Raw genomic sequence first — 12,010 nt, 5'->3', positions numbered from 1 at the left:
AAACTGCACTACATTAAAATCCCCTCCCACACACCACGGTCCCTCCCAGAGGCCCTTAACATCACTCAATTCCTCCCGCAATTTCTTCCTCAGCCTGTAGTCATTGGGGCCATAAACGTTTGTTAGTACCCATTCGTACCCATCTTCCACCTGTCTGAACTTCAGGGAAACAGACTAATCACCTATTAGCTCCTCCAAGCTGATTATTATATCTTCTTTCCACAGTGTTACAATCCCGCCTGAGGATCCCCAAGATGGAGTGGCCACCCACTTGATTCCCCTATCTCTCCACACACTCCTTGCCCATCTGCAATCAAAATCCATTCTTTTAGACTCCTAGATCATTACCACATCCGGGTTAAACTTCTTAATCACCTGTTTAATTGTTGCTCTCTTCCTAACATTGCCCAAGCCCCTCACATTCCAACTTAGAATTCTCATTTTAACTTCTCAAGCTCAACCCCAATTCCTCCATCCTCTACTTAACCCCTTTCCTTCTATCCCCTCTCACCTCAAACTTCTTGTCCCCCTCAAAATCTCTTTTCAACCTCTTTGCTTCACTCAACTTTCTTTTCTTTACCTTACTATCCTCTTTTTTATGCAGATAAACTTTTAGATCATTTGGATTCTTCAGTTTACACCCCAGCTTTTGCACAAATTCTGCAACTGATTCTTCTTTGCTAATTTCCTCCTTATCTAAAGTTCCTCTCTTCTCACTCCTAGGGATCTTCTCACTCCTTTCCATATTTCCTCCATCATTTGTCCTTTCTATCCCTTCTGTAAACCCCCTCTGCATTTCCTTCCTTTCCACTTCACCCATTAGACCCTCAATGATTTCCCAAATCTTTGTCTCCCTACAAGTTTTCTCCACCACTTCCTCCCCTTCCTTATCCCCTTGTTCCCTCACTGTGGCTTTCTGACCATGGGCCTCGGACACTTGGTTGAGAAAGGCATCTAGAACAAGGGACAAGGAACACTCATCAGTAGCAAAAACTGAATTGACAGAGTTAACAGAAATACCTGAGGTCAACTGAGGGTGGAGAGGGGTATTCAAACAAGGAAGATTGGTTGTCACTCCCTGTTCAGAGAAATTGGAGCTCTCTATCTCCTCGGATTGGAGGAAATTAATCCCTGTCACTTGGTCTGCACAAAGACCTCTTCCTGTACCCAATTGTTTACCTCTCTGTGATGTACTCTTGTTCAGTTCAGAGTAAACACGGGCTGACTCCTTCTCGGATTCGTGCAAGACACTAGAACTTGGGAGGGGCATGCCCAAACCACCCCTTTTTCTTTGGTCTCTTGAAGTCGTCAACACTCTCATTTGCTATAAGTATTTGATCCGCTATTTGCCTTCCCCTTACAAAAGCTCCTTGATTATTTGCTACAGTGGTAAGGAGCGCCTTCCTATTCGTAAGGGATAACACCTTTGCTATAACCTTGTGTAGGCTATTTACTAGGCTGATTGGTCTAAAGTCCCTCGGATGGTTTGCTTCTTTTTTCTTGGGAACCAAAGCTATGATGGTGGAGTTCAGAAATCAATGTCCTTTTTGGTCTATCACTAGCCCTTCTAGCCCCTTCAACTTGCAACAGATCACTTCTTATAGGTGCTATTAATGGTCTTCTATGCACGTTACATGAACAAACCATCTTAGTCTACTTTTTTTTATTACCTATTGGAGCTACTCCTATGTTTCCTCTAATAAATTCATTTCTGATCCTATCCTTTATAGTTTTTCCACCCATCCATCTCAGCATACACATTTCTACCATACTAACTTTTTTGAATGGTCAGAAATCAATCTTGGCAAGAAAGTGAAACCAATGCCTTTATGTCAATCAAATGGGCCCTCGGTCAGTCAGTCTCTACATCTTCTTTCGTTCTCTTTCATCGCTTCCTCCTTGAGAAGATAAATCTTAAAACATCAATTTTTTTCTATGTCAAAGTCTTGGAACTTTACAATATTGTAATAGATAACTTAAACAAAATCTAGTGATGCTTCCCAACTTTTTGTAATAACTTACATCTAAAGCTCTTCAGTTATTGATAAAAAAATTGAGTAACTACTCCTAGGAAAAAAAGCTAACATTATTATTTTTAGGGTGTTTATTGTTGAATTTTTCAGAAATTGTTAGTAAGTGGAGATATTTTTTCTCTTGGATTTCTAACTTTTGTTTTGACATCAAAAGACTGTTGAACAGATGAGGGATATCTGTGGCTGTGAATGAAACCACAGATATGAGCACCTGCTTGTTCTAATTTATGACCTTCCCTTTTTTTTCAGCGGCTTGAATTTCTGGGTGACTCTGTATTGGACCTGCTTATTACATGTCATCTTTATCAAAGCCATAAGGATGTTGATCCAGGGGAGTTGACTGACTTGCGTTCAGCCAATGTCAATAATGAAAACTTTGCTCAGGTGGCAGTGAGGCACAACCTCCAACAGCATCTTCAACATGGTTCTGGACTGCTTTTAACGCAAATAACAGAATATGTGAAGTCTGCTTCTGGACCTTCTAATGAAACTATGTCACTCCGAGCTAAAGTTCCAAAAGTAAGTTTTTTTGTTCAACTTAATCTTGCTTAAAGGACATATACAATCTGCAGCCACTATTTACAGCTTGCTACATCACAATTCACAACCATGTAGGCTAACCAATCACCAAAATCTAACTCCATTCTGAGTTTCATAATATGAGGTTTAATTCTTGGTCATTTCTAGTGTTAAGTTTTTTTTTTTGATAATTTCATTTCTAGTGTTAAGCTGTTAACAATTTTATTTTATTCATTTGAAAGGGAGGTTCCTCTGAAGTGATTATTTCTATTTGCCACAGGTTCTTGGAGACTTGGTTGAGAGTATTGCAGGGGCAATTCTTATGGACACTAAGCTTAACACTGATGAAGTATGGAGAATATTTAAACCCTTACTTTCTCCTATCATAACTCCTGACAGACTTGAGTTGCCACCCTTGAGAGAACTGAATGAGACATGTGACTCCCTTGGCTATTTCATAAAAGAGAAGTGTACTAACAAAGGAGAACTGGTGCATGCTGAGCTTTGGCTGCAGATGGAGGATATCCTATTGATAGGAGAGGGGTGTGAAAGGAGCAAGAAAGCAGCCAAAGGACAAGCAGCTTCCTACTTGTTGAAGGAGCTAAAGGTTTGTATGTGTTAATTCATGAACCAGTGTCCACGTTTTGTTGTTACTCTTGAACCAGTTAACAGCTAAAACGATGAAGAATGTATAGATAACTTTTTTCCAAGAATTTGGATTTTACTTAATTTTCAGTAATCTTCAATTGGACCCCAGATAGTTAGTAGACAGAATGCTTGGTCTACTGTCAGATTCTTGGCAAAAATGTCGAAAACACAAGATCGCATCTGTGAGAAGAATGTAAAGATAATATGATCTAGGTCAAATTATAGAAAAAAAAGTCTGGTGACAATATCTAGATTTTCTCAAGCCCTACGAGTGAATATTTAAAAGGAATATAATTTCTTGATGTATACACACACATTAAATGTAAATGCACTTTCTTTTTTTTCTTTTGAGAAAAGGATAGCTTTTATTAAGGCTGTCTTTGGTTTGAAAGAAATGGTAGGGGAACCTATACAAACGTGTATAGGTTTCCCTGCCTTTCCTTTCAAACCAAACCCAGCGTAACAGTGTAAATGAACTTCTCATTCTTGAAACCTTTGAAATATATTATACTTCTCTATAGGATTTGAGAAAGTAAAGGTTGAAGGAGATTTTTAGATTCTTATATAATGGATGTTTAAAACTTTAAATCTTCTAAATGACTTGGTATTTTAATAGTCACATTGGTGAATCCATTGCTTTGTTGTCTAAGATGAATAATAGATTGTCTAGTTAGATTCTAAGATTGGTTAGCTCCGTATTAGATAGCTTGACCAGGTTAAGATGGCAAAGAATACATTATGTTGGAGGACTGCTGTTCCAAGATGGTTCTTGTTTATACATGTAGTTTTACGGAATAAAACTTAATAAATAGTAATAATCTGCGAGTAGAAAGGGGAAGAAGAACGGCAGAGAACAAAAAGGAAGTAAATAGTAACTGTTTTACTTACACACATAACCTTTTAAATTACAATAATGTGAAATAAACCAAATGACTAAAACATAGCTTTCATGTCTCCTTGAAAAGATCAAAAACATGTTTCCTTTGATAAATGAAAATTCCTTTCTTTGATCTAGTTATCTCAATGCCAAGAAAGTACATAGAATGTCCAAGATCATTAATTCAAATTCCGATGTGTAAAAGGTCTTGAGCTTCTCAATCTTAGATGGATTATCACCAGTGACTATGATATCATATACATAGACAATCAACATGGTCACCAAATTTTCAACTCCCTTAATTAAGAGAGTATGACCAAACCGTGTAAATCCAATCTTTTGAACCACTTCCTTGAACCTGTCAAACTAGGCCCATGGTGATTTCTTGAGATCATATATCAACTTCTAAAGCTTATATTACCTTCCCTTGGTTATTAAGGAAGCAGACTCTGAATGGCAGTTCTATATACACTTCCTCTTGCAAATCATCATTGAGAATAGCTTTTCTAATGTGCATCTCATGAAATATCTATGAGAAGTACACTGCGAGAGAGAGAATAACCCCAGTATAATTCATTTTGGCTATCAACACAAAATATCCCTAATAGTCGATGCCATAAGTATTAGTATAGCCTTTTTTTTTATAAATAAGTATCAGTTTAGCCTTTTACAACAAGCAAAACCTTATATCCTTCAATTGGTCCGTCAGCCTTATATTTCACGGTATATACCTGTAGGTTTTCAAGACTGCTATTCAGTCTTGACCACTAAGAGATTTCAGGTTCGATGAGAAGAGAAAGTGAAGAAGAAGTAGAAGAAAGAGTGGTGAAAGAGCAGTAGAACACAGATTTTGAGGAGAAGAACAAAATGTCAATATTCTGCCGCCGCCACTTTAAGTTAATATATATAGGTTATGCTAGTTACATGAAAGGACATATCTGCCCTTGGTGTTTACATCATAACTGCTAACAAATAACAAACAATATAAAACTAAAACTAGAAATAACAGAATAGCAAAATAACCACAGCTGTGACTAAATACATTCTACCCTACGGACAGAGTGGGACCATAGCTGTGGGGCCCACATCAATGTTCTCTACACTCCCCCTCAAGTTGGGAGTATATGTTCATCATTCCCAACTTGGATAGATCCGCCTCTAGCTTCTTTCTTGATACGGCTTTAGTGAGGATGTCTGCTAGTTGCATACTGGATGTGATGTAAGGGAGGCATACTTCTTGAGATGAGACCCTCTCTCACACAAAATGGCGGTCAACTTCAATGTGTTTGGTTCTGTCATGTTGTACTGGATTATGTGCTATATTAATGGCGGCTTGATTATCACAGTACATCAGGGGCTTCTCATATTCAATACCCAATTCCTCAAGTAGAGATCTTAGCCATAGGATTTCAGCCACTCCATTGGCCATGGACCTGTATTCTATTTCAGCACTTGATCAGGAGACAACACTTTGTTTCTTACTTCTCCAGGAGACAAGGTTTCCTCCCACAAGGGCACAATATCCTGAGGTAGACCTTCTGTCATCAACACTCCCAACCCAATCTGCATCAGTATAGACCTCTACCTTCATGTGATTGTTGTTCTTGAAAAGTATACCCTTACCTGGGCATCTCTTCAAGTAGGCTAAGATTTTTTCTACCGCAAGAAGATGTGTGGTTCTAGGAGAATGCATGTACTGGCTAACAACACTAACAGCATAAGTAATATCTGGCCGAGTGAGGCAGAGATATAGGAGCTTTCCTACCAGTTGCTGGAACATAACTTTGTCTTCAAGAAGCTCCCCACTCTCGGCACTAATCTTGTGATTCTGTTCAGTTGGTGTATCTGCAGGCTTGACACCTAACTTTCCAGTTTCTGCCAACAGGTCTAGGACATATTTCTTCTGAGATATAAAGATCCCTTGTTTGGATCTAGCAACCTCAATACCCAAAAAATACCGGAGTACACCAAGGTCCTTCACCTCAAATTCTTGGTGAAGAAGCTGTTTAAGAGACTCAATCTCATGGCTATCATTCCCTGTGACCACAATATCATCAACATATACGGCCAGTAGTGTCAAAGAGGACTCCACCCTCTTGATGAATAGGGTATGATCTGACTGGGCCTGTACATATCCAAACTTCACAAGTGCTAGTCTGAATCTATCGAACCAAGCCCTAGGTGACTGTTTCAAACCATACAAAGCCTTGTTGAGCCGGCAGACCTTCTTACCTATTTCTGCATCATAGAATCCAGGAGGTAAACGCATGTAAACTTCTTCCTGCAGATCTCCATTCAGAAATGCATTTTTCACGTCCATTTGGTATAAAGGCCAAGTGTGACTTGCTGCAAGGGACAATAGAACTCGAATAGTAGTCATCTTGGCTACCGGTGCAAATGTCTCCAAGTAATCTATGCCATAAGTCTGTGTAAACCCTCTTGCAACTAACCGAGCTTTATACCTCTCAATAGATCCATCTGCATTATGCTTCACCGTAAATACCCATTTGCATCCAACTGGTTTCTTTCCTTTTGGCAAATCAACTACCTCCCAGGTGTTGTTTTTCAACAGGGCATCGATCTCAACTTGCATTGCATCTTTCCATTCAGGGACGGATAGGGCTTCTTGCACTGTTCTTGGAATAGGGACATTGGAAATGGAGCTAAGGTAGGACCTGTAGGTAGGAGATAGGCGATCATTGGATAAAAAATGGGAGATACAGTGGGCTGTGGATGTGGTACAATATCGTTTCCCTTTACGGACTGCAATTGGAAGGTCAAAATAATCTGTAGGGGAAGTCTCTGTGGGCTTTGGGACTGAAGTATCTGGACCTGGAGCTGCATATGAGATTGGAGCTGGTCTGGACTGCTGATGATCAGGATCAACCTGCTTGCACCGCCTGTGATAAACCCTCAACTCCTGATCCCTCTGACCACCCTCACCAATGCAGCTTTCCCTCAACTCTTGATCCCTCTGACCACCCTCACCATTGCAGCTCTCATCACCCAATGGAATAGGTAAAGGAACTGCCCCACTCTCACTGGTCTCCCCCTGAAGACAAGAACTCAAACCCCCACTCTCACTACTCTCCCCCTGAGGGGCAACTCGAGGATAATAGGGTGTCCCCTCAAAGAAAGTGACATCCATGGAGACAAACTTCCTCCCGGAGACAGGATCATAACAACAATAACCCTTTTGAGTTTGTGCATAACCAAGGAAGATGCATTTGGAGGCTTTGGGTTCGAACTTGGAGGGATGGGGTCCGAGAAGCTGAACAAAGCAAGTGCAACCGAATGTCTTAAGGGGAATAGAAAACAAGTCCTCACGTGGGTGTAGAAGCGAAAAAGGAGATCGCATATCAAGGACCCTGGAAGGGACCCGATTAATAAGGTATACTGCCGTGAGGATAGCATCCCCCCAAAAGCGAATAGGGACATTGGAAGTAAACATGAGGCTTCTAGCCACTTCCAAAATGTGCCTATTCTTCCTCTCGGCAACTCCATTCTGCTGAGGTGTATGAGGGCAAGAGCTCTGGTGGATAACCCCATGATGAAGAAGATAAGATGTCAATGATTTAGCAAAGTATTCCTTTGCGTTATCAGATTTGAGAACTTTGATCTTGGCATCAAACTGGGTTAGGATCATTTGGTGAAAATTTTGGGTCAAGGAAGGTACCTCATCTCGTGAACGCATGAGATAAACCCATGAAAAACGGGTATGGTCATCAACAAATAACAAAAAGTATCTGTACCCACCCATGGAAGGGATATGATAAGGCCCCCAAACGTCAGTATGCACACTATCAAAAGAATTATCACTCCTTTTATTACTCAATAAATAAGGCTTTCTACAATGCTTAGCAAACTCACAACTTTCACCCTGTAGCTGAGACAACTCAATAGACTCAAATAAAGTAGGAAACCGACTCTGTAAAGATCGAAAAACAAATGACCTAATCGGTTATGCCAAAGCATAACCGGACTCACACTCTGAGAAACAAAAGACAACTTCTCTACCGACTCTCCCTAACGGAACCGCTCCCTGAGCAGATAGATCCCATTCGTCTCACGGCCAGTCCCAATCACCTTCTGCGTCTCCAAGTCTTGAAAAACACATCGGTCAGGGAAGAAGGTTACTAAGCAGTTCATATGCTTGGTAATACGACTGACTGAAAGAAGGTTAGTATCAAGCTTAGGAACATGCAAAACAGATGATAGGGAGATAGTATCGGAAAGCTTGATGTCACCCTTCCCAGAAATAGGAACTAGGGAGCCGTCAGCAATAGATACCTTATCCCTACCAGAAGACAAATGGTAAGTAGTAAACAATGAAGGCAAGCTAGTCATGTGATCAGATGCACCTGAGTCTATTACCCAACAAGGTTCAGTAGTACTTGGAGTTGAGGAATGATTGGCTGAAGCTCGAGTACCTGAATGGGCGAAGGCAGATGTGACAGGGGCTGATGGAGGCTGTGGTGGCTGAGCTGAATTTCCAACCTCCTTTCCTAGCTGTATTAGGGCAGCCCGAACTGCAGTTAAGGTCTCCAAAGATGTTCCTTTTGTGCCAGATGAGGATGCTGAATTAGTGTTCATGGCTACATGAGCAGTGCCCTTCTTGTTTCTTAACTTCACAGGAACCAAGTGGGGATGCAGTTTCCAACATGTCTCTTTTGTATGTTTGGGTTTCTTACAATGTTCACATACTACATCCTTCTTGTCTTCCTTCCTCCTGTCCTTCTCTGAATCACCCCCTGATTTTGGTGTAGCCGCTACAAAGGCTGATGTGGGTTGCATCATAACCTTCCTTCTGGTCTCTTCACTGTGTACAAATGAGTAAGCCTGAGAGAGAGTCACACTGTCTCTAGTCAAAATCTGCTGCCTCACAATATCATATTCTGAGTTCAGTCCCGCAAGGAACTCAAACACTATTTGTCTCGATGTGCTTTCTATGGGTCTGAGCATCTTTGGGACTCTCCCACTCAAGAGTCTCTAAGTGATCAATCTCGTGCCACAGGGACTTGAAGGTAGAGAAGTAGACCGACACCGGTTTCTCTCCTTGTTTAAGGGTGTTCACTTCACATTTCAATTCATATGCTCTGGCAACATTAAGGGGTTGGGAGTAAGTTTCTTTCATAACATCCCATATCTCCTTAGCTGTCTTTGCCCATAAATAATTCCGGCTAATATAAGGCTGCATAGAATTACACAGCCATGTCATAACCAAGTAGTTTTCTTGCATCCACTTGGTATATGTTGGGTCTCCCTTGGAAGGTTCTTTCATATCTCCCAGGAGGTACCCTAATTTACCTCTTCCACCAATAGCCATCATGGCTGATTGGGCCCATTCCAAATAGTTTGATCTATCAAACTTTACGGTCGTAATCTGACCACCCATCTCAGAAATACCACCATAACTAATGTTCCCAAGACTGCCTTCTGCCTGAATTTTAGACTCCATTTCTGTCAAGTCTCAAAATAGCACTTGAATCACCAATCACAATCAAAACAGTATAGGCCTGATCTGTATTCTCAGTGTATGTGCACAAAACCGAAATAATTCTGATCTGAAACCAACTAGCCAACACAGCAGTAGCTGTCTGTAGATCTCTAACTCCCTTAGAACTCTGAGAACAGCTTTAAAAAAAACCGATATGCTAGGGAAAGTTAGGGTTTTAATCAGTCCTGAAAGGAAGCAATTCAGTCGCACAGTCCAAACTATATAGATGAGCTTGCAGTAGGGTTAATAAGAAACCCTAGAATTTGATCGGACCTACCAATAAACTTAAGAGTAGCTCTAGGTAGATCACAGGGTTCAGTCAAACACTAGGGCTTGCCGCAGATCACTTTCAAACCCTAGAGTAGAGAGAAACACAGTTCGGCCAGGGTTTGCTGTAAAACCCTAGTGAATCGAAGAGAGAAAGAACTAGAATGGTTCGGCCTTCCCCTCTAGATAGGTCCAACCTATCTTCTCTGATAGAACTTCTCTTAAAAAGTAAACAACTTTCAAGGAAAAATTAGTTCACTGCCTTCTAGGGTTACCTGAACCCTAGTCTTCTCTGATCCTTCCTGACCACCAACACTCTGCAACCCTAGCAAGTTTCCTACAGCTGCTAGCACCTCTGGCGATCTCCAAGAATCAGTCTGCGAATTCCTCCTTTTTAGCTTTCAGTCCTAGGGAATTCTCATGTGGTCGGCTGGTATTAGACTCACATGAAAAACCCTGACCTGGCTCTGATACCATGTAGGTTTTCAAGACTGCTATTCAGTCTTGACCACTAAGAGATTTCAGGTTCGATGAGAAGAGAAAGTGAAGAAGTAGAAGAAAGAGTGGTGAAAGAGCAGTAGAACACAGATTTTGAAGAGAAGAACAGAATGTCAATATTCTGCCGCCGCCACTTTAAGTTAATATTATATAGGTTATGCTAGTTACATGAAAGGACATATCTGCCCTTGGTGTTTACATCATAACTGCTAACAAATAACAAACAATATAAAACTGAAACTAGAAATAACAGAATAGCAAAATAACCACAGCTGTGACTAAATACATTCTACCCTACAGACAGAGTGGGACCACAGCTGTGGGGCCCACATCAATGTTCTCTACAATACCCATTGACAACCAACTGGGACCTTGCCTTTTGGAAGCTCAGTCAACTCCCATGTCTATTTCTTAATGAGGACATCCATCTCCTAGGCCATAACCTCCTACTGAGGGACGTGCATGGCCTCTACAACTGTAGAAGGAATAGACAGAGAAAGTTATAAATTGAAATTGGATAAGCAATACAAATAGAAGAAAAGGAGTTGATACATTGCCTTTTCCCTTTATGGACAGCAATAGGTGAGTGAAGATTTGCAATAGTGATATGAGAAGGATCACAAATAAATGAAGAAAATCAACACGGGAAAGCTAGTTTCCCAAACCAAGGGCTTTAGACTAAGGTAGTTAATCAGTCTCTAGAGTCACTGTCTTTCCTCTAGAGCTCACCTGTAATTTTGGCATATCAACAAATTGAGAAGTATAAGTGTAGAAGATGAAGGAGAAGAATCAGTGGCCAGGACTAGAAAACAAAATGACTACTCTTTTCACTAGAGATCTCCCCCTAAAACACCTATATGGCTATACCCCTTTTAGGTAGAAGAGAAACATATTGAAGAGCTTTTGGATCAACTTCACCCAATTAGGACCAAGATCATGGATGAACAATAGGCAACCAAAGTAAGTGGAAAATCTGCTCCTTTAGTGATGCAGATCATTAACCTGTGCTGCCCCAAATTAATCAATTGCAGCCCATCCAACCTCCAGACCCTAAGTGAGCCACAAGTCAATTCTTTAAACAATGGGACCACCCCAAGGTGGTTAAGGTGTATTCTCAAAGGGGGCAAAACCATCCCTAAGGCATTCCTGTTAGTGTTAGCTCAACCAAGTTGGCTCCACGTTATCTTTGGTGTTATTTTTGAACAGGCCTTTTTGGTGCCAATTTAGGATACTTATTATAAGAGTTATTTTTTCAACTTAGGATCCTTATTGTAAGAATCATTTTGTCAGTCTGGATTCTTCTTATTGGTTTCCTAATTGTTTTCCAAGTCTAAGTGTGGTAAGGTCTATTTAAAAATAGCTAGAAGTACTTGTAAGGCAGCTTTTGTGGAAGACATAAAGACAATTTAGTTGTTTTCCTGATCTTCTCTTCTTTGTGTTCTTGTACAAAAACCTAGTATCCTAGCCCTAATGGTTTTGATACTGCTTGAACTCAGCCCCTTCTTCCCTAAACAAGTAGTTCAGGGACTGCTTGGTGGGCTGTACAGCAGACTGCAGACCTACTCATCAACCCTGTTGTTACACATTAACAGTAGCTACATCTTGGTAGCTGCATTAGTTGGTATCCGAGTCACGATGCCTTCTAAAAGGGCCTCTAATTCTCCTTCCAGT

At 40.7% G+C, this 12,010-nt stretch overlaps 1 protein-coding gene across 4 annotated transcripts in view; it reads left to right on the top strand.

Moving 5' to 3' along the window:
• Nucleotides 1–12,010, top strand: part of DCL3 (dicer-like 3) — a 107,314-nt gene that overhangs the window by 60,060 nt on the left and 35,244 nt on the right. For all 4 annotated transcript variants that reach the window (XR_016079398.1, XM_010263505.3, XM_019198308.2 and 1 more), the window contains 2 exons: nucleotides 2,283–2,552; nucleotides 2,833–3,159. Coding sequence is in view for 3 of the 4 variants with exons in the window: in XM_010263505.3 (XP_010261807.1) it covers nucleotides 2,283–2,552; nucleotides 2,833–3,159 (597 nt within the window). In the remaining variant the exon portion in view is untranslated. The remainder of the gene's footprint in view (nucleotides 1–2,282; nucleotides 2,553–2,832; nucleotides 3,160–12,010) is intronic.

The sequence above is a fragment of the Nelumbo nucifera genome, chromosome 8 (genome assembly GCF_055504915.1).
Source record: "Nelumbo nucifera cultivar China Antique chromosome 8, China Antique-T2T, whole genome shotgun sequence".
Taxonomy (NCBI): Eukaryota; Viridiplantae; Streptophyta; class Magnoliopsida; order Proteales; family Nelumbonaceae; genus Nelumbo; species Nelumbo nucifera.
Note: the sequence above shows the minus strand (reverse complement) of the source record. Positions and strands in the feature narration are given on the sequence as shown.